Source organism: Heterocephalus glaber, unplaced genomic scaffold, assembly GCF_053883595.1.
Source record: "Heterocephalus glaber isolate CG9 unplaced genomic scaffold, H.glaber_assembly_v1.0 deba00001547, whole genome shotgun sequence".
Taxonomy (NCBI): Eukaryota; Metazoa; Chordata; class Mammalia; order Rodentia; family Bathyergidae; genus Heterocephalus; species Heterocephalus glaber.
This window is the reverse complement of record NW_028258340.1, coordinates 7,463,460-7,486,943: the sequence shown is the minus strand read 5'-3', so window position 1 is coordinate 7,486,943 and position 23,484 is coordinate 7,463,460. Positions and strand designations below refer to the sequence as shown.

At 37.2% G+C, this 23,484-nt stretch overlaps 1 protein-coding gene across 17 annotated transcripts in view; it reads right to left on the bottom strand.

The window, feature by feature from the left end:
• Cask (calcium/calmodulin dependent serine protein kinase) overlaps nt 1–23,484 on the bottom strand; it is a 381,402-nt gene that overhangs the window by 22,468 nt on the left and 335,450 nt on the right. For 6 of the 17 annotated variants that reach the window (XM_004850000.4, XM_004849999.4, XM_004850003.4 and 3 more), the window contains 4 exons: nt 22,315–22,383; nt 20,817–20,852; nt 18,820–19,016; nt 11,196–11,311 (listed from right to left, as the gene is read on the bottom strand). In XM_004850000.4, coding sequence (XP_004850057.1) covers nt 11,196–11,311; nt 18,820–19,016; nt 20,817–20,852; nt 22,315–22,383 — 418 coding nt within the window. The remainder of the gene's footprint in view (nt 1–11,195; nt 11,312–18,819; nt 19,017–20,816; nt 20,853–22,314; nt 22,384–23,484) is intronic. The other 11 variants (XM_004850006.4, XM_004850007.4, XM_087189843.1 and 8 more) reach the window with 3 other exon arrangements.

Here is a 23,484-nt window from a genome sequence, read left to right as displayed (position 1 = left end):
CGCAGCAGGCGGTGAAACTACTGAGCGAAATCCCCGGCCCCTGTGCTTATAACTTTCATTATTATCATTTTTTGTAGTGATGAGGATAGAACCCAGGGTACTGAGCTCCACCTTTAGCCACACTTTTATTTTTATTTTTTTAAAAAATAAAATTCTGGGGCCGGGGATTTAGCTCAGTTGTTCCGCAAGCGGAAGGACCCGAGTTTGATCCCCGGTAAAAAAAAATTCCAACAGGACAGTGAAGTTATGGGCCATTTTTTAGATTAAAAATTTTTTTCTGTGGTACTGGGGATTGAACCTAGGGCCTTTACACTGAGTTACATCCCCAACCCCTTTGGTATTTTTAATTTTGAGACAAGGTCTTGCGAAGTTGGCCAGACTGAGCTCAAACTTGTGACCTTCCTGTCTGAGCCTTCCAGAATGCTGGGATTTCAGGCATGTGCCACCAGGCCTGGCTTGGGGCACTTTGTCTTTAGAGTTCTTTGTTCCCAAGAGAAAAAAAGGGATAGGTTTTAAAAGTCAAAAGTACTAATATATTTTTTTGGTACCAGGGATCTGACTCAGTACCTTGCACTTGCGAGGCAGGTGTGGTGCCACTGAGCTACATCCCCGGTGCAAAATTACTAATTTTTAGTATTAAGTGTAATTTAAGCACATCTATGAATGGCTGTAGATAAGCTCTTATGTATGTCTATAAATACAGTATTTTGGGATATTTAAATATCACTGTGCAGGGCTCTAACATTAAAAACATGAAGACTTTCTAATTAAAAAATTTACAATATTAAGTTAACTTAAAACTGACTTTTGGAATTCCTGGGGCTGAGGAATCTCAGTGCTTTAAGAATACAGTTCTTCTCACAGCATGACAATGTTTTTTGCACCAAATGCATGTGGCTTTTATGTATTGTAGAAAGTGTATTTGTTGTGAACACTGTATACACTGTAATCAAATATATTCCCAAGGATTCAGAAATATTGTCTGGCATAGTTTGATTGTATTTCTCTTATTTTCTGGCAAGCTACTCAACATTCTAGACACTTCTTTTAAGTATTTACATACATGCTTCCTGGTTGAATATTTTTCATAAAAAAGTTAACACTGAATCCTTGTCTCAGTTTGAAAGGCTAAGATCTTAAATACTGTAAAAACCTCCAAATAAAACAAGGATTGTAAACTGGCAGTTCTGGGTCACAGAGTGTAAGCTCAGTGCCTGTGTTGACCAGGCAGCTAATATGGTTAAATGAAGTGGGCCACGCTCACAAACAGGGGTGGATGGGATGGTGGGTACTGGACAATGAAGGTCTGTCTAAATGGGATATGAACAGCCCAGCGACTCTATGAAAGGAAGTGGCTCAGTGTTGCCGCATTCTCTGTTCTTCCAAAGAAGTGTGAAATTCAGAGTTTTATGTTAAACTATCTGACTTTCACATATGGTAATGTATAAAATTATTATTACTATTTTGTGGTACTGGGGATTGGACCCAGGGCCTTGTACAAGCTAGGTAAGCACTCTACCACTGAGCTACATCCCCAGCCCTTTTTTACTTCTTATTTTGAGATACAGCCTTGTTAAGTTGCCCAGGCTGGCCTCAAACTTATGATCCTCCTGCCTCAACCTCCCAAGTAGCTGGGATTACAGGTATATGCCACTGTACCTGGCTATAAAGTTATTTTAGACACTGTATGTGTATATGTGTATATGTGCGTAATTTGCTTAGGGGTCAAATTTGGCTAATAGGCTGTCACAGAATTCTGCTTTAACTAGATATGTGGAATTCTCTAGTGATAGGAATGGAAATACTTAGTTCTGGTATTATCGTTTCCATGAATTCTAAGTTGTAAGTATTGACAAAATTCCCATCCTTTATTTTTACCACAAATACAAACCAGTACAAAATTTGATTATAAGGTTTGGATCTTGTCATTAATATATGATGAATTCTTCGAGACTTGGTACAGGAAACAAAACATATGGCTTTATTTTAATTTACTATGCACCACAGGAAGAACAAAGAGTATACTGTATTTTATAACCAACTTTTGAAATAGCCAGAAAAATAGTTTAGAAATACAGTTGAGCCCATCTGGCTAGTTCTTGGCATGAAATACTATGATATTTTCAAGCTTTCAAAGTACCTGTTTTACTGATAGAGGACAATAGTATAGGTTTCTCACTTTTAGAGCAATTCTTTGTATGGGAAATTCTGTTAGAAGGTTGTTTTATCCTAGCTAAAAGCAGAACAGCTAAAAGCTGTTAAAATACCTGAATTACCTTCCTGACAATTTGATCCCTTGTAAAATAATGGTAGCCACTAAGCAAATGGTTCTCCTGGACTTCCTAATAAACAGGATGGAAAGTTGAGTGATGAAATAGGAGAAACCTTAAGAGATGGTGACAGAAAGGGATGTGAGGCTTTGTCAGGCAAGAGCATTTTAGAAAGTCCAGGAAGAAGGCTGGCCACCTTCTCCTGACCACAGAAACGAAAAGGAGAGCTCATGAGTGATTATTCTGTGGGTGAGGGAATACTAACAATGATATTCTGAGGAGAGAATCACAGATAAGCCTAAACATGAAGTTCTACAAAGAAACTTAAGCAGCTCTGCAAAGACCTTCTAAGGAGCTCAGACTTTCTCTCAAAAGAGGGCTCGTATCCAAAGACAAACGCTGAGAGGTAGCGCAATCCCTTAAGCATGAAAAACAAGGCTCTAATCCCCGAAGAGAGCATTGGTTAGGAAAATGCTGAAGACAACAAAAAAGTGGAAGGAGGAGGCCCCTCTACCCCCTGACCCTGCCTTTACCAGAGCTTACATAGATCAATGGTTTGGAACAGGAAGTGTTATGTCAAATGACAGGGAAAAAAGCAATTCTATGATGCCCCTGTTAAGACTCCTGCCTTCTATATCAAGGGCTACACCTTTCAACCTTGATGCGCAGTGTTTCCCAAAGATCTAAAGCCTGCAAGATGGGACAGTACAATAGTACTCAGGTTCCTTAAATGGCATCCTTTTGTCAGGCCCAGTGATGAAAGAACCTTAGATCCACTGCATTTTATTTATTTATTTTTATTTTTTATTTTTGGTACTGGGGATCGAACTCTGGTCCTTGCGCTTGCGCAGCAGGCGGCGAAACCGCTGAGCTAAATCCCCGGCCCCGATCCACTGCATTTTAAATTTTGACGAGATCTCCTTGATTGTCTATATCATTCCCTTATTTTAAAATTTATCTTTTTCCGGTACTGGGGATCGAACTCAGGACCTTGTGCTTGTGAGGCAGAAAAGGCGCCAATGAGCTAAAAATTGTAGGCCCGGCTCATATCCTTATTTTGAAGCCCACAGGAGCTAAGAGATTTGACGAAGTCACAGTACTGAGGTGTGCTAATTCCTGGTCCTGTCCCAGATAGCCTATTAAGCTGGCAGGTGCATTTGCAGGACCACTGTGAACCACCCACTGGGAATTAGAGAATGGGGACCAAAGAAGAGAATCAGTAATGCCCAAGAATAGAAAAAATGAACTGTGAAAAACACTGGCCACCAGAACGGCTGCTGATTTTTCTGTCTTTGTCAACCTTTAGAGAGGCCTAATTTTCCAATCAATTGCTTATTTTTTTCCTCAGAGCTGAATTAAAGAATACTGGCAAACTACATACTAATGTCTACATGTCCTCTGTTAGCAGAGTATAAAACTAATGATGTATTGAAAGCTTTAACCAAAGATTTCTTTGCTTTTCTAGGTTTCTTTTCCATGCCATCTATAGCTACACATCATTTACAAATATATCAATTACAAGTTGAGAGAGATACTTTTTTATATTTAGATAATATCTACACATCTTATGGGCCTGTTATTTTTTATTTTTTTATTTATCTTTTTGTGAATTATATTGGTACATTTAAGGTATACAATATAATGACATTCATCATTGGAAATTTGTACCTTTACATAATCCATCTTGGGTCTTATTTTTCCCCATTTCCCTGCCCTCCAACCCCTCCACCCCTCTCTATCTACAAAGATTTTGTTTCCATTTTTTCATTTTCTCATATTGATCCCATTCCCTTCTTTCTTTTTCCCTACCCCTCCCACTTCCCCTTCCCCTTTGAGCCTTTTCTTCCTATTTCATATTATCAATTATACCTTCTAGTCCTTATTTACATTTTCAGTTTCTCACACTAGAGAAACTATTCGGTATTTACACGTGTGTCCTATTTATTTCACTTAAGAGTATCAACTCAATGTGCATCTATTTAGCTATAAATGTCTCTATTTTCTCGTTCTTTATGGCTGAGTAATACCCCATTTTATAAAAAACCCACATTTTCTTTATCCAGTCTCCAGTTGATGGGCAATTGGGTTGTTTCCAAGCTTTAGCTATCACAAATTGTGCTGCTATGAACATGGGTGCACATATGTCACTGTGGTATGATTCTTTTAATTCTTTGGGGAAGATATCCAGCAGGGGAAGAGCTGACTGAAATGGGACTTCCAGTCCTAGTTCCCTGAGGTATCTCCATACTGATTTCCACAGTGCTTGCACCAGTCTACACTCCCACCAGCAGTGGAGCAGGGTTCCTCTTTCCCCACAGCCCCGCCAGCATTTGTTATTGGTTGATTTCATGACAGCAGCCATTCTTTGTGGAGTGAGGTGGAATCTCAGCGTTGTTTTCATTTGCATCTCTCGAATGACCAGTGATGTTGAACATTTTTTCATGTATTTATTTGCTATTTCTACTTCTTTGTCTGAGAAATGTCTGTTCATTTCAGATGCCCATTTTTGGATTGGGTCTTTAAATTTGGGAGGTCTGATTTTTTAAAGGTCTTTACAGATTCTAGATAGTAGACCTTTGTCTGAGGAAGAGCAGGTGAAGATATTTTCCCACATTGTGGGTTGTCTCTTCACTCTGTTGGTGGTTTCTCTTGCTGTGCAGAAGCGTTTTAGTAAGAAGAGATCCCACTTATTGATTGATTGTGCTAGTTCACGGGCAACTGAGGTTTTGTTCATAAAAATCTTTTCCTACACCAATGTCTTCAAGAGTTCTTCCTAACCTCTGTTTTAGCGGGTTCAGTGTTTCTGTTTTAATATTTAGATCTTTAATCCATTTCGATTTTAGTTTAGTGCATGGTGAGAGATATAGGTCTAGATTTAATCTTTGGCAAGTTGAAACCCAATTTTTCCAGCACCATTTATTAAGCAGGCTATCTTTCCTCCAGTGAGGGTGGTTGGCTCCTTTGTTGAAGATGAGGTGGCTGAGTATGTCTGGAGTTGTTTCTGCATCTTCTAATCTGTTCCAGTGGTCCTAAGGTTTGTTTCTTTGCCAGTACCATGCTGTTTTTATCACAGTAGCTTTGTAGTATAGCTTCAAGTTGGGGATTGTCATACCCCCTACCTTGTCTTTATTGCCTAGTGTTGCTTTTGCTATTCTCGGTTTCTTCTTGTTCCAAATGAATTTTTGGAGTGTTTTCTCCAGGTCTGTGAAGTATGCTGCTGGGATTTCAATTGGGATTGCATTCAATCTATAGAGCAGTTTAGGAAGTATGGCCATTTTCACTATGTTGATTCTTCCTACCCAGGAGCAAGGGATGTCTTTCCATTTTCTGATATCCTCTTCAATCTCTCTTTTCAGAGTGTTACAGTTTTCAGAGAAGAAGTCTTTGATTTCTCTTGTTAGGTTGATTCCTAGGTATTTCAATTTTTTGGATGCTATTGTGAAAGGTAGTATTTCAATTTTTTGGATGCTATTGTGAGAGGAATTTTTTGCCCTATTTCTCTCGCAGTGAGTGTTTTTTGTGTACAGAAAAGCTACTGATTTTTGTGTGTTGACCTTGTATCCAGCTACTTTATTGAATTTGGCTATTATGTCTAGAAGACTTCTGTGGCATTCTTAGGGTCTTCTATATAGAGAATCATGTCATCTGCAAATAATGACAATTTGATTTCTTCATTTCCTACCTTCATTCTTTTATTTCTTTCTCTTGTCTAAATGCTGTGGCTAATGTTTCCAAAACTATATTGAACAGGAGTGGTGACAGTGGATATCTTTGTCATGGTCCCGATTTTAGTGTGAAGGATTTCAGTTTTTGACCATTTAGTATGACATTGGCTGTTGGTTTTTCATAGATGGCTTTCATCAGATTGAGGTAGAGTCCATCTATTCCATTTTTTTGTAGGGTTTTTATCATGAGTGCATGTTGGATTTTGTCAAACGCTTTTTCTGCATCTATTGAAATGATCACGTGGTTTTTGTCCTTGGTTCTATTAATACAGTGTATCACATTTATTGATTTGCGTATGTTGAACCATCCCTGCATCCCTGAGATGAATCCCACTTGGTCATGGTGTATGATCTTTTTGATGATCTGCATTCTATTTGCCAGTATCTTAGTAAGGATCTTTGCATCTATGTTCATTAGTGAGATTGGCCTATAGTTCTCTTCTTCAGTTGGGTCTTTCTTTGCTTTGGGGATCAAGGTGATGGTTGCTTCCAGGAATGAATTTGGGAGTATTGCTTCCCTTTCAATTTCAATGAAGAGTTTAAACAGTAGTGGCAGTAGTTCCTCTCTAAATGTCTTGTAGAATTCAGCAGTGAAGCCATTACGACCCGGGCTTTTCTTAGTTGGTAAGTTTTTTTATTACATTTTCAATTTCATTGATTGATATTGGGTCATTTAGAATTTTTAGGTCTTCTTCATTCAACTTTGGTAATTCACACGTATCTAGGAATCTTTCCATTTCTTCTGTGTTTTCCATCTTATTGGCGTATAGGTTCTCGAAGTAGGTATTGATGATCCTCTGGATTTCTGCTGGGTCCATTGTAATTTCACCCTTTTCATTCCTAATTATATGGATTTGGGCCTTTTCTTTCCTTTTTTTTGATGAGGTTGGCTAAGGGTTTGTCATTTTTGTTTATTCTTTCAAAGAACCAACTTTTGGCTTCATTGATTTTTAAAAATTTTTCTCTTAGTCTCCACTGCATTGATTTCTCTTCTGATCTTTATAATTTCCTCCCTTGTATAAGCTTTGGGTTTGTCCTGCTCTTCTTTTTCCAGAAGCTTGAAGTTCAACATCAGTTTGTGTAATTGAGCTCGTTCTGTTTTCCTAATATGAGTATTCAATGCTATGAATTTCCCTCGTAAGACTGCTTTCATTGTGTCCCATAAATTCTGATATGTTGTATTGGCATTGTCATTTAGTTGTAGGAACTGTCTGATTTCTTTAATTTCCTCTGTGACCCACTGGTTATTCAGAAATGTGTTGTGCAGTTTCCATGCGTTTATGAAATTCTTGCGGTTTCTTGTGCTATTGATCTCACATTTCATCACACTATGGTCTGACAATATACAGGGGATAACTTCAATTCCTTTGCACATACTTAAACATGTCCTATGAGCAAGTATGTGGTCTATTTTAGAGAACGACCCGTGTGCAGTAGAAAATAATGTGTATTCTGATTTTGTGGGGTGGAACACTCTGTAAACATCTGTTAAGTTCACTTGTTCAAGAGTTTGATTGAGTTCTAGTATTTCACTGTTTATTTTTGCCTAGTTGATCTATTTATTTGCAACAGTGGGGTACTGAGGTCCCCCACTACTACTGTATTTGTGCTTATATGATTTTTCATGTCCATTAGTATTTGTTTTATATAGTTGGGCACACTAGTGTTTGGTGCATATATATTAATGATTGTCATCTCTTCACCTTGGATTGTTCCCTTTACAAGGATGTAGTGTCTTTGTCTCTCTTAATCAGTGTTGGTTTGAAATCCACTTGATCTGCAAAGAGGATCGCTACTCCTGTTTTTTTTTTTTTTTGGTTCCTATTGCATGGAGTATTGTTTTCCACCCTTTAGCTTGCAGTCTATAAATTTCTTTTTGAATTAAGTGCATTTCTTTTATGCAGCATATTGTTTGATTTTGCTTCTTGACCCATTCTGCCAGTCTATTTCTTTTTATTGGTGAATTGAGACCTTTAACATTGATGGTTATAACTGGTATGTATTGACTTGTCCTTTTCATGACTTTTTCTTTTTGTTGGAATCTCCCCCTTTGCGTTTAATTTGTCATGCCTGATGGATTCATTCTGCAGGGCTTCCTGAGGTTGTGATCCTTGCTGTCTTTTCCTAGGATACTGTTTAAAATTTTTAGAGTGCTGGTTTGGTATTTGTGAAGTTCCCAAGGTGCTCTTCTTCATGAAAGTATCTTATTTCTCCATTCATTTTGAAAGATAGTTTTGGAGGGTATATCAATCTGTTTTAGAGGCTGTTTTCCATTGGGGCTTGAAATTTGTCACTCCATGCTCTTCTTGACTTGTGGATTTGTGTTGAGAAGTCTGCTGTGATTCTGATGGGCTCTGATGGGTATGTGATTTGTTTCTTTTCTCTAACTGCTTGTAGAATTTTGTTCTTCCGTTGGGTTTCTGGAATCTTAATTGTATGTAGATTTTTTTTTGATCGCAGCTAGTTGGAGTCCTATATGCCTCACTTATCTGTAAGTTCTCTTCCCCTATTTGGGAAGTTTTCTGCCATCCCTTCTGTGAACAGTTTTTTGATGTCATCTGCACTCTCTCCTGTTTCTCCCTTGACTCCAATCACTCTGATGTTATTTTTCTTTGCATTGTCTAGCAGCTGCTGGATTGATTTCTTGTGGTCCCTTACAATTTTGAAGCAATTTTTCTTTTCCTGGTCACTAATTGCAATCTTATCTTCTATATCTGAAATTCTGTGCTCATACTGGCTCATTCTGATGCATAAAGTTTCAACTGAGTTTTTAATCTCCTGGAAATCTGTTTGCATCTGTTTTATGGATTCCATTTGTTTCTTATGTTGGGATTCCATCATGTTCCTCAGCTCCTCTATTGTTTTATCTGTGTCCACTCTAGATTAATTAATCATGTCTTGCACTATGGGCACAATCTCTCGTGTTATCTGAGAAATTATTTCTGATTTCATTTTTTCCAGGTCCCCTTTCATTGCCAGTTGAGGGAATCCACGTGGTTGTATATCAGAATGTTCCACCTTGTTGCCCTTTGGGGTTCCCTTAGGTGATCTGGAAGTCTGGTTTTGGGACTCATTTACGTGTCTTCTCATTTCAACAGATGCAGCCTGCTGTGTCTTTGTTGAGGTGACTTTTTGCTCACCCAGTGGTCTTGAATTCTCAGCAAGCCACCGAGCAGCCTTTTCTCTGCTGCTCACCAGTACACCAATTCCTGGTTTCAGAGTGGTGGCCTTCTAGTTCCCTGAGCTGACTTGTTGTCTGGGTGGGCTTCTGGCTGGGGCCTGAGCACACTTGGCATAGTATCTAGGTGTGCTCTAGCTTGGGCCCCTGTGTAGTTATTGTATGGGAGGGCCTTTGGTTGGGGGCTGTGCACCCCAGTTTCTGATGTCTGCACGGGCTTTGGCTAGGGTCTCCTCACACTTATCAATTGTATCGGGGAGAGCCTCTGGGTATTGCTTGTGTGCCCGTGGAGCTCCTCTCTGGGCAGACTCCTGGCCTGGGGCGGGGTGGTGTTTCGTGGGTCTGTTAGATTGTGTTAGACTCTTAGAAGCTGCTGTGTTCTCTCTCTCTTTTTTTCCTTGTACTAGGAATCGAACCCAGGACTTTGCGCTTGCCAGGTAGGCAAGGTGCCACTGAGGTACATCCCTGGCCCCATCTTAGAAGCTGTTAGAAATAGAGGCATCTAGGGAGACCTGGTAATAAACACCGATAGCTTGAGTTGAGGAACATTCTGGGGACACTGCAGGGCATTTTTTCAAATAGTACTGGTTGAATGTTTAGAATTAATGCTTGCTAGATTAGATTTAACTAGTCTGTTTTAAGTTATTTCTCCCCTTTATGAAACAAATAAAAAGGCATTAGGAGATTAGTGTTCTGTAGTGATACATAATCAGAAACAAATGTACCTTTTATCAGAAGTAAAAGTGTGGAACAATGAAATTATGCAAAAGGAAAGATTCCTCACTGACCTAAACCATTCAAACTTTGCTCACATGGCCACTCACATTCCTTCTGCATAATACAGCATTTTCAAATGTTTACTTTAATATTTATGATTGAGAAATAAGTTACAGTTCCTAAGTAATTTTTCCTCATGAACATCAATTCTACACAGAAAGAGGCATTCCATATTTGTCAGAAGAATTACACTGTTGAATTGGTATGTATGATTGGATTCACTTGAATTTTTTGGCCACATGTTTGATTTTTGGAATTATTTCTGAAGCCTTGGGAACTAATCTAATGCTAATGTCAAGGTCTTTAATTCTTCAGAAAAAGTCCCTTATAAAATAAGTTATATTAAGAAGTTATTGAAATAAGTGCTTCACCATAAATTCTCCTTAGCATAGCTACATCTTGTGAGTCTTTTCGGAATGCTGTTGAAATAACAGATCACACTTTATTTATTTATTTATTTATTTATTTATTTATTTATTTTGGTACCAGAGATTGAACTTGGGTCCTTGCACTTGCGAGGCAGGCGGTGGAACCACTGAGCTAAATCCCCAGCCCTTGTTTCATTTTTAACAAGTGAACATTCTGACTTCACTGTATACAAGTTTCCATATAGACAAAGCATACTATGAAAGGAAGGCCAAAATAATAGGTCTTTCAAGAGTTTGGAAATGCCATGAAGGAAGAAGATAAGTCACAGAAAGTGATTAAACAAATTGGTATCCATGTCATCTGTCCTCTCTCAAACCAACTGCTGAACCATGAACCATTTGCAGCAGTTTTTATGTTCATTTTTGCCTTTATATATCTGTCATGGGGCCATTTCCAAGGGCAGGGAGGAGCCAGAAGAGAGGATTATCCGCTCAAGGGCGGTCTCACCAAGGAAAGTATGAATCCCAGGTACTCAGCAAACTCTCAAGCTCTCATTTCTCAGGGGAGAACTTAATGTATTGGGTTCATTTAGTTCCAGAAGATACTATTTTCAAATGGCATTTAGAAAGCATACTATAGCTTTTAAATAACTCCTGGCATCCAGTATTCTATAAAGTTCAGCTTTGCAAAATATCTGGTAAATAATCAATATATTAATTGGAGTAGGGGTTTCTTAAAGGTTTTACAAGCTGATGAAGATCTCATGGGGTAGAATTTTGGGGATAGAGAACCCTGACAACCAAATAGGAATGTTGTATCTACTGAGGTCTTGGAGATGTTAATCCCAGTCTCTGTAATAGAAGTGCTTTCCCTTACCTGCATTGTGCTTTGCCAAGTATTTATCTTTGTACTGCTTCTTTTTCTTGCCAAACCAAGTGCAGCTGGCCTGCTGCTCTTGTTTGGTCTTCTCCATGGCAATGCAAGCTACTCGCCTAGAATAGAAGGGAGGGGAAACCCCCAACAAAATTAATGTATAGTTTTGTGATGATAAGAGAAAAATAATTAATTTGAAAAGTTTACATTAAAACAACATGAACATAATCACAACCTTTCAAGTCACTCAGATAAAGGCTATTCTTTGGTTTTTATGACAATTTTCTAGAGATGTCTGAAAAACATACACAGTACTTATGTATGACATTTTATTTCTTGAACATATACTAACTGATGACACAGATTAGAAGCCAAACATGATAGTAGAATGATCTTGGGATTTTGAGTCAAGACAGGTCTGGTTTGTATCCTAGTTTTGTCACTCATTAGATGGCATGGAACACTTACTGTTAGGTATTTTTTAAGGAGCTTTACATGTATTAACTCATTTGTTCTTTCTAATGACACATGGAATTGTGACATCATTTCAAAGATGAAGGCATTGAATGATTCAGAGGTTAAGCAATTTGCCTGAAATACATAGCTAGTAAATAGGAGTGGGGAAGGACTGACACCAGAGCCCATGACAGTAGCCAGAACTCATTCTATCAGCAAGGTCTTTAACCTCTTGGAGCCTTTCAGATGACTAGTGCCAAGGATTAGAACAAAAAAGGTAAATGTCCCTAGGATAATGACAGGCATAAGTTCAATAAAAGGTACTACTACTACATGATGATTCTAGTCTAAGATAGAAAAAGTATGCTACAACTAAATTCCAATATAATCACAATATAATTATAATTTTGCTCAACTTGATTATAGTACCCAGCATTGGTAACATAAGCAAAAGTGTTAAAAATTGCTGTCTTAGGTTTAGAATAAGCAAAATAACTTGCCTTTTAGGATAGAGCCACATAAGGTTTTACTCTTTGAATTATTTTGTTTTTGGATCAACCAGGGTCTCCGAATGAATCAATTATAAGAATCTCAAAACATTATCAGAATGCTGTACGGTGGTGCTATTATAAATGTCAAGTTATTTTTCCAGTGACGTCCTGATTTAAACTCCCACCAACAGTGTGAGTCCCTAGTATTCTACTTCCTTGTCAATACTTAGTATTATCACTTTAATTTTATAGTGGACATTATAACACCATCGTGTTTTTAGTTTACATTTTACTGATTACTAACGAGATTGAGTACCACAGGATTTCCTATTTGTAAAGTGTTTAAAACTGCAAATCTTTTGATCATTTTCCTATTCAGCTGTCCTTTTCTCATAGATGTGTAGGAATTCTTTATATAGTCTGGATATACCTTTGTTAGTTATATGTGTTGCAGGTATCTTCTACTCTGTGGCTTAACTTAATACTCTTTATAGTATCTTGTGACAGACATAACTTATTAGTTTTTTTTTTCATTAACTTTATTGGTACATTTTAGGTATACATTACAGTTACATTCATCATTGGGATCTTGTACCTTAACATGATGTATTTGGGTTCTTATTAGTTTTTAATGGTAGTTAGATTTATCAATTTTTTCATTCTGGGAAGTATTTTTGTTATCTTAAGAAATCTTAGTCTTTGAAGATATTCAATATTACCGTCTCAAAGTTTATGGTTTTGCCTTTCACATTTTGGTTTTTAATGTACTGGAACCAACTTTGCTTATGATTTTCTTTCTTTTTTCCTCTGTTACGGATGCCCACTTGCCCCAGCATGACACTGAAAAGCCTGTCTGTTCTTCACTGCTGTGCAGTGCTATTTCTGCTACATAGCAAGTATCCTTTTCAGTATTGAAGTGGTTTAGGGTTCTCTATTCTCTTCAGTTGATTTGTTTAAGCATCTCTAAACCCATGCCTAGAATAATAAATCTTGGTATTTTGTAGAGCAAGACTTCCTTTCTTGTTCTTCAAGAGTATCTTGGCTGCTTCTGAATTTGTGCATTTTCATGTGAACTTTAATGTGAGATGGACAGTTTCAAAACTGTTGGGATTACATTGATACAATCAAGATGGGAGAAACAGATGTCTCTACAATATTGAGTCTGCCAGTCCATGAACATAACATGTATCTTTCTTTGTCTTCTTTAGTGTCTCAGTAAATTTAATAATTTATCCTGTAAATGTCTTAAATATCCTTGTTAGATTTGTTCCCAGGTTGTTGACCTAAAAAGGTTTTATAAATGGCATTTTAAAAAGATACTTTTTAATAATGAAAATTTCAAACATATATAACAATATAAAGAAATGAACCTGATATTTATAGTAAAGCTTTAATAATTATTACTTAGAGCTTATTTCATGTACTTATACCCCACTCACCCCTACATTATTTTTGAACAAATACATGAGCAGATCATTTCTTCTTTAGTCTTAAATCTTGTTTAAATCTAAGGTTCCCTCTCTTTTCCCTTCTCTTTTTTGTCCCTTGCAATTTGCTGTAGAAACTTGTTGTTTATCCTGTAGTTTCTGGAAGAGTGAATTTTTTTGTCTTTGTTTTTTTTTTTTTCTTTTCTGGTACCGGGGATCGAACTTGGGTCCTTGCGCTTGCGCAGGAGGTGGCGAAACCACTGAGCTAAATCCCCGGCCCAAGAGTGAATTTTTTGACTGTGTCTTCAGTATGTTTCTCAGCCCTTGTACTTCCTTCAAATAGGTAATTAATCTAGAAGCTTAATCAGATATAGGTTCTATTATTTTTGCAAGAATATAGTATTATGGTGTTGTAGGCATTGTTATGTATGGGATCTTTAAAAAGTTTTATTTTCTGTTGTGGTTGGTAAACAGAAATATAATTGATTTTATATACTGATTTTATATCAGCAACCTTGTTAAACTCTATTGACTTCAGTTGTTAATCTATAGATTCCTTTGAATTTTTATGAATCATATCACCTGCAAATTTTTCCCCTTTCTAATAATATTAGATGGTAGATGGTCTTTATCAGGTTAAGGAGGTTCCCTTCAATTCATAGTTTGTGGGAGTTTTAATGATTGGAAGTTGAATTTTATCAAATGCTTTGTCTGTATCTATTGATATGAGTATGTGGGTTTTCTTTAGTCTGTTAATATGATACTGATTTGTTTCCAAATGCTGACAACCATGAATTCCTAATACAAACTCCACTGGGCCATGATGTTTTATCCTTTTTATATATTGCTAGATTCAGTTTGTTAATATTTTACTGTAGACTTTTACATCCATGTTTATGATGGATACTGGTATGTAGCTTTCTTTTCTTGAATTGCCTTAATTTAATTTTAGTACAAGGATAATGCAGGCAACATAACATGAGTTGGTGTTCTTTTATTAAAGAGACTGTCCTCCATGTCCCTACCTTCTCTCTTCTTTTGGTATGAGGAATCGAACTCAGGGCCTTGTGCTTGCCAGGCAGGTGCTGTGCTGCTGAGCTAAATCCCCGACCCCCTATCCTCTCTTGTTCATTGAGGTTTTTGTTTATTTTTGGTTGGGAAGAAGACATGTACTGAGAAATACTGTAAACTCCCAGTGACAGCATCAAAGTCTGCATGTTACCTATGTGGCATACAGAGGAGGCTGATGAAGGTTTCGCTCTGGAGCGAAGCTTTTAGTTGTAATTACAGCATCTCTGACACATAGGAGCTTTGGAAACATGGATAGGACTGAGGAATTTTTTGACAGGTTAAAAGAAGCAAAATCCTGACCTTGTGAAGCTTATGTTATAAAGTACAGAGGATCTTATAATAAGTGTTTTTAAGCTTAAAACATAGAAACAACAAGTTCTCAGTAAAAATTTGTGGTGTGGTCATATGTGGTATGATGGCAGACAAGCGAAATTTACTTTTACCAGCCACTCAGGAAATAAGTGTTATTTCTTTCAGTTCAGTCAGTGCACAGAAACTGTGTTAGGGTTAAGGTCAACTAGGAGGGAAAGTTCAAACATGTTTATTTTTATTTTATTTTTTGGTAACGGGGATCGAACTCAGGACCTTGCACTTGCGAGGCAGGCCTGGTGCCACTGAGCTACATCCCCGGCGCAAAACACGTTTATTTTTGTGATGACTTGGATGAGGATCTTGTAGGCAACAGTAGTGGTGACAGAGTCAGGGACCCCGAACACATCAAAGGACTAGAGCAATATGCCTACAGTAAAGCACTGGGTCCAAACAATTGGATTTTTCATCTAGAGGATGTGAAAAATGTGACTTGGTAGCAATGCATTTGAGCAAAGCTGACAATATTATTTCAAATCTTACTTTTCAGTATCACATGCCCACTGACACTCTATTCAGTTTCCACAGAGGGAAATGGCTCTTTCCTTTCAGCCAGGAATGGCACTAAAGTCATACTCAAGTCTTAACGGACACTCCACCTAGTTGGCCTCTTTTTCACTATCCTTGTCAGAGTTCCTTTCTCCCTCTTCTATTTTCTTTTTTGACACAGGATCTTGTTAAATTGCCCAGGGTGGGCTTGAACTTGTAATCCTTCTGCTTCAACTTCCCAGGGTGCTGGGATTATATGAGTGCACCACCATTCTGGGCTGTTGCACTGTGTTTTTTTACAACTTTATTGAGTTTAGTTTTTCTTCAAACTGAACATATTTAAAGTATACAGTTTCATAAGTTTTGATGCATGTAAATATGCTATGAAATCATTATTGCAAGCAAGAGAAACATTTTCATTACCCCTGGAATTGTCTCAGGCCCCTCTGTAATCCCTCCTTCACTCCATCCTCATCCCTAGGCAATTACCATCACCATAGACTAGTTTACATTTCTCAAAAGTTTATATAAATGGAATCACATAGCATCTCTTCTTTTTTTACCTGAGTTCTTTCATTCAGCAGAATGCTTTTGGGTTTCTTCCACACTGTTGTATATATCAATAGTTCATTCTTTTCTACTGCTGAGTAGCATTCCATTGTATGAATGTACCATAATTTGTTCAGCTATTCATCTACTGATGAAACTTTTTAGTCAGTCTAACAGGTGTTTGTCTCCTGAGATTTTAATTTTGTTACCGTATTTTTACCACTGGAAGTTCCTTTCGTTCTTTTTAAAATCTGTTATATCATTTAAATTTTCTGGCTCCCTTAAAGGGATTTTTCAAGCTTATTATTGATTTTTTAAAAACCAATAAAAACTTGTTTTTACAATCTTTGTCTCCTAATTCCAATGAAGTGTGCTTGGGTCTGTCTTTGCCACTGTCATTTCTGTTGGGTCTTGCCTGTTTCCTTGTGTGCCTGATGACTCTGACTTGCTGGTCATTGACCTGGAAAAAGTTTATGATCGAATAGGGGGCACCATTCTTCAGCGACTTTCTCTTGGTTTATACTGTATATCTGTAACTATTAATATGGAAAGGAGAAACTTCAAATCGAGTGCATTGCTTGGGTTTCCCTGGCTACCCTGGGGTTAGGTGGACCTGGGTACCGATCCATTCAGGTGGGCCAGTGCCCACAATTTTTTTCAGGGGTAGTTTAGTCTCCTTTTACTTGTATCTTTTGCTCTTTTCAGTGACAAAGCAGCCTCCTCTCCAGTCCTCTGATTGAAGGGGAGTAAAGGTCTGCTTATCTGCTTGCTCTACTTTGGGGGTATTATGTTTCATAGTTCAAATAGTGTAGGAAAGGGGCTCTTGAGACACTGTTCATTTTGTTCAGGCTTTATGTCTTAACCTTGGTCCTCTGGCATAGGACTATTTAGTAAATGGAAATGCCCTGTTAGAAAAATGGGCAATTTGGTACTATAGTATTCTGCTTATCACTCTGATTAGAGGCTTTCACAGAAAAATTGGTCACTGAGTTTCCAGTGTCTTTTCAGCTATTCAGTGACTTCAAGGACATCTTAAAAAGCATACTTTCCACAGCACTTCTCAGTTTTTTTTTCCTTCAGCAAGAAGATTGGGCCAAATAATCTACTATACTATTATGGGAAAGAAGAAACAAATCTGCTTTTTCCTCATGATCCCTCCAGTGGACTCAGATTTTGGTGGAACATGATTTATATAGATGATCTGACTAGGGAGAAGAGGACTAGAATCTACATAATTTTTTTTTTTTTTGGTACTGGGGATCGAATTCAGGACCTTGCGCTTGCAAGGCAGGCACTGGAACCACTGAGCTAAATCCCTGGCTACATAATTATTTTTAATAAATGCTTATAATATATAGCAACACTCAAGAAGTCGTTTTGTAAAATGTAAATATCAGTAAGAGCATTAGAATATCATCGAAATGACTCAGAAATTGTCTTCCTCCTGCTTATGCTGTTTTTTGAAGATTAGATTGAAAGTCAATGCCAGGTGGAAAACTGTTGCTTCTCTGTTTGGGCCCATGTTTCCCCACGTGTAAAATGATGGCACCTGAAGTCCTCAAGGGCCTCGCCATTCTACATTTAAGAATATTTTTAGAAAACATAGGATAGCTGAAAGAGGAGATCAAGCAAAAGACATTTAGTGAGAAAAATGAGTGAAAAAAGCCATTAGAAATGTCTATGGTCAATGTCTTTGGTCTCTTTTAACTAGGTTCAAGGTTTTTTTTTTTTGAGGGAGGACTGGTAGTTGTTATTTTTTGTTATATAAAACAAAATTCAGACATTAAGTTGTCTCTTCTGCACTAAATTTCTAATAGATATTGCCCAGTACTGAAAAAGTTAATACCATAAACATTAAAAAAGTTCAAATAAATAAATTATAACAGTAATGGCAGAAACATATTTTACCAAAATACATACTGATCAATGTTTCCTCTTCTCTCAGTTAAAAACAGGGTCTGAAGGGCCGGGGATTTAGCTCAGTGGTTCCACTGCCTGCCTCGCAAGTGCAAGGTCCCGAGTTCAATCCCCGGTACCAAAAAAATCAAACCAAAACAAACAGGGTCTGAAACCCTATCTCATTTTAGCCTGCTGTTAGAGCTTAAACTTTCTAACAAAACAGGTATTTGTTTCCTTTCTTTTTCTCTCGCCTGCCTGCCTTCTCTCCTTTACTTTTCTTTTCTCTTTCCTTCCTTCCTTTCTTTTTGGCAGTGCTGGAGGTAGAACCTAAGGTCTTGCTCATGCCAGGCAAGTGCTCTATGACTGAATTCATTTCCAGCCCAGAAAAGGCAGTTAAAAAATCTGGCAAGGTAAAGAACAAAGCTTCTGGTTGTCTTTTCTCCCAGCAGTGGAATATGTTTTATCTTTAAGTACCCTGACTGGCAGTGAATCAAGGCTTTGAGTGTTTTTTTGCTGGTGATGGGGTAGAATGGGCATGAAAGCATACAGAGGGACAAGGGGAAGGTACAACCATTAGAAAATACCGTTTTAAAAGGATTGCAACAGCCTGTAGGAGTGGAGGGCTCTGCTGATGAGACTTGAGGTTAGTCATTCAACCTCTTTGAAGACCTTCCTTCCCTTATTCATAAATTGCAAATTTGACTCTAACTAGTACCCCACTAGATGTTGAGAACTGAGAATTCCTGTGACTCACTTGGATTTTGTTTGGCTAACAAAGAAAGGAATATACCAAACACGTGCTGCAATATGAAATGATATCAAGTTGAAAACTGATGGGAAGGACTTCATCTTTAGGGTTAGACAACAAAGACATACCATTCCTGAAGTTCAGGAGAAGGAATGAGACCTGCAGTTCCATTTTTGGAGTTTTCCAGTTTACCCTGCCACCAGTTGTGATCATCCTTACTAATAATCTGGATGATGTCACCAACTCTGAATCGAATGCCAGCTTCTTTGCAGGGGATGAGGTCATCCTTGGCTGGATCATATTCAAATTGTGCTCTTACATAGATCTATAAGACAGGAGTTTGTAAGAAAGGAGGCCATTGTGATGTGAAGAAAAACAGTGAGCGCTAATCTAAAAACCATACACTAACACGGTACAAACAGGACATCAGATGGTGAAAGCAAAACAATGCATGGAGATACGACACAAGAAACTTCTACAGGGCCAGGGATTTAGCTCAGTGGTTTCGCAGCCTGCTGCGCAAGCGCAAGGACCCGAGTTCAATCCCCGGTACCAAAAAAAAAAAAAAAAAAAAAAGGAACTTCTACCACTTGAAATAATGTGCTAATTTTGATGTGTAGTTTCAAAACTTTGCTGTTTGCATTTGGAAAGAACCATTAAAATACTTGTTTAATAAAAATAAAGACTTAATTTATGCTTTTAACAAAACAGAATAGGTCTATAATTACAGAGACATATGCTTACCATTTTGAAATTTGCATTGGTTATATGGATATTATGGATAAGTTGTCATGACCACATGGCAGCCTTGAAGCCGTAAAGACTAGAGGTCAGGGTAGGTTTTAGCTCTAAAGCAGTATGTGATATAAAACTAGCAAGAACTCTGGGCTGCTATCTTGCTATAAAGTGCCTACATGACAACTGGCAGGGTGTGTACACACTGCTGATAGACTTAATGTAACACAAGATTTTAAAAAGTTAAAAAAAATTATTTTTTTAAAAGGATTTAGGTTTTATGTTGTGGTTTACTCTTCTTAAAGGATAAGAATGAATTTGAACCCTACCTTAGCCAGTGTAGCACTTAAAATCAGCACAGAGGCACAAAATATGCATAGTTCAAGGCTCTGAGTTTTATAGCATGTGAATTTATTTAGAAAACAGATTACTTAGAAACAGAATACTTAGAAAACTCAAGGGGTTATGATATGGCAGTATTCTATGAATTATTAGATTTCTAAATGCTTTAAAGTATGGGACTGTATATTCAGTGTTACATCATTTATGCAGTCTTAAGATTAAATTATGGATGAATTCTATCCAGTGCTAATTTATGCAGCTCTTAAATTCAAAATATGCATCACATTTTAAGAAAAAAATCTCATAAAATTCTATCTCTTGAAATTAAATTTGAATATTAATGTTTAAGTCACTGTAAAACCAACCTGAAGGCTTTGGAAACATTGTGTGATTTTTTTCTGTTTATTTTTCACAATCCAGCCTATAAAATTAACAAGTTCTTCCATTTGTACCTAGAATCCATACTTTAAAGTGCTGGCAATTTCAAAGTTACTTGCTAGTATTAAGCAGCACTTAACTTTCCTATTGAACTAACATAGGCATATTAGAATATGAAGTCAAGATATTTATGTTCTTTTTTATTTTTTATTGTAAATGACTTTTTTCTTATTTTTCATTGTAAATGGCTTTTAGAAATACAGATGCAAATACAAATTTAAGAAAAAGCTTTCACTTCAGAAAACTGCTTAAAAATGTTTACCAGCAGTTACTTTTTAGTTATTTTTAGGGTTCTATGAATTTTGTAATCTTTAAAATTCTTTTCTACCCCAAGGGCAGGCCCATAAGATCCTTAAAGGCTGAATTCTTAGCCATCAACACAAAATTATCAGGTTGAAATTACAATAACTATCACAGCTACGAAGATGTGAAGAAAAAAATCTTTATAGAGAATTAGTCATGTGTAATGTGTTAAAATGAAATGGTACAAGCTCTCAATGCTCAAATGTTATGGTCTAAAATGCAGACATTATGAGATGGAAAGGGTTAATAAAGGATTGGCTATTAGGAGCTCAGTTTAGAGAAGTTTCTATAGAGGATATCTATTCACCTGTCGTCCTTTTGGTTGGGTAGTTGATGGCAAGTCCTGTAGAATAAAGCCAACCCAGGAGAAAAATTTTCATTTACTTATCAAGAGTACAAGGTAATTTGTGTGTTCTGCTACAATATGGTTAAAAATGAGCTAGATTTAAGTTGTAAAGAGATCATATACATTATTCCATTTCTCAGAAATGTTGAGTTATCAAAAAAAAATCAAACCCAGGGCATTTAGCAGCAAGCTGAAGAAAGCAGGTAAGTTGAAGCAGAGAGAAAATGTGTTCTTAAGAAACAACTCAGCATCTTCAACACAAAAGCCACTGCAAGTGAAATAGCCTATTAAAAAAACCCCCAAAACTAAAAAGAGCTGTTGCCCTTTTCAACTTAATCACTACAACCATTTTGATTTTGAAAAATTCAATGTCCTATGGATATCTATCATCTTAAAAGTATTACATGTTAACTGTTACAAATGAATTTCTTTGGTAACCTAAAGTTGGAACTAAAGTTATGGACAATTTTCTCCCAGAATTTCTCTTACTGGTAGACTTACAATATCATTCCATTTGATATGATCTCTAAAAAGTAAAATTACTTATAATTTTTTAAAAAATAAAATTGATATATTGTTACAGGGCAAATTAAAGTCAGGAACAAAGTAATACTGCTGCATTCTTAGAGCTCTCCGTAATTGCATCTGAGTGATAGACAGCAGTATCAGCAACTTACAGAAGATTTAGTTACCTCCGAAGACTGCAAACCTCCACCTGTAAGTGCTTCCATTTGTTTAAATAAATTAAAAGACCAATTCTTTCTATGTTCCAAAATGGATAGTTGTGAAAAAATGGAAAAATTTCAAGTCTGAAACAAAGGTAAAGTACTTTGTGTTAAAGATGTGATAACAGCATGGCTTAAGTGCAGTGGGAAGCCAGTTCCTTTTGCTTTTCACATCCAGGCAAGGCTTAATATTCACGAAAATATGTGCACGTACCACAATAACAGAGGGCACACCAATTCGTAAACTTAGATAGCGGAAACTAAAACATGTTGCTGATATCCCTTAGGATGGAAAACTACAAAGCCCGAGAACACCCAAACGCCTACTCTGCAAAATCATTCCACTTCTTTATCTGTCACCAAATTTTTAAAAATTTAGAGAGTTAAAATTTTTAAAAATTTTAAAAATTTAGAGAGTTAAAAACAAATTTCCATTTATCACCTTTGCATAGGTCTGAGCAAAGTTATCCATACTGGTGGGGTGGCATGGAGATATTTTTAGAATGACCAGAGCAGTCTCAAACTACATTTGTTCACATGTAACTAATGAAAGGGATTTTAAAGGAGGACATGTTGGAAAAGATTTTCCAGGAGTAAACTACATTGTAGCTGTAGTAGCCTTGTATATCTGCAGAAGACAATTATTTCCACTGAACACATGTAACTAGAACACTCATGGCAGGTGAGCACCAACAGAATTGTCACACTTTGTTGTGTGGAGCTAGAGTTCTTACCGAAACAGAATTGTTAGTGCTGCTATGACCATTAGCAGGGGACTGTCTGGAAGTGGAGGGGGAATCTCTCTGAAATAAGACACAAGGTTCATTAACACAGAACACCAGAACAGAAACACAGAGATATTTACATCAACAGTTACAACCACAATCTGACAACCATTTCCTTTGAGGTTTGAACTCTGAAGGTGCCATACTGACTTACTTGCATGATTTCACAGAAGTATGAAAAAAAGTTTGCAGTTTGAAGACTCACATACTGTAAGCGATGACTGCACTGTCATTAATCATTTCTTTCCTGTCTCCCATATTCTATAACTTTTGCTTTCTTTTGAGGGAACCCAGAAGAGTGACATTATATTAAAACCCTATCAAATATCATAAGATGACAAATATTACTATGAAATTACTGTGCTGAAGAACCCAACTGCCCAATTTTTTTATTAAGAATTAGGGATGAAAAGTAGTTAATAATTTTAGGTACCTCAGTGCAAGAATTACTGAATAACTCAATTTGAAAAGAAACAAATCTAAGAGAAAGTCTTGACATATTGTAATCACCTTAGATCTTTCTGTAATAAATATTACTAGTAAGAATGAAAGATACATATACATATGAGAAGAACCCTTTTTTCTTTATATCACTTTAGCAGATTGATTAAATCAATACTCTTGAGCCAATAACAAAGTCATACTTCTGGCCAAGGGCCCAGGAGCCACAGTCACTCTCCCTATCGCCACACTGCTTGACTGCCTGCTCTCTGCTATCCGATACACTCAAACTTCTTTCCAGGCTCCGCTGCCTTAGTGTCCAAATCAACTTTAATGATAAGAACAAGGAGAGGAAGAAAATGAGTATTTATTAATTTTTGGTTTAGTAGAATTCTTTTAAGTCTTTGAAGTGTGTGCATTTCGGCTCTAAAGACATTCTTTTCCCCCTGGAAGATTCAAAGAAAACCTCTGGAACTTGCTAGCCGTAAAGGGAGTGGGATCCTGTCAAGGAGCATTCTTAAATGTTAGTGAGCAGGAGGATGAGGTGCCACTTCAGAGACTCAAGTTAGTAGGGCCAGGGTAGGGAGCAGTTCCACTCTTTCACCAAGGATCTGGGGGTTGCAGAGGCAGGTGGTGAGAGAGCCTTTCTGTGGGAAATGTGGCGCTGGCTGGGAAGAG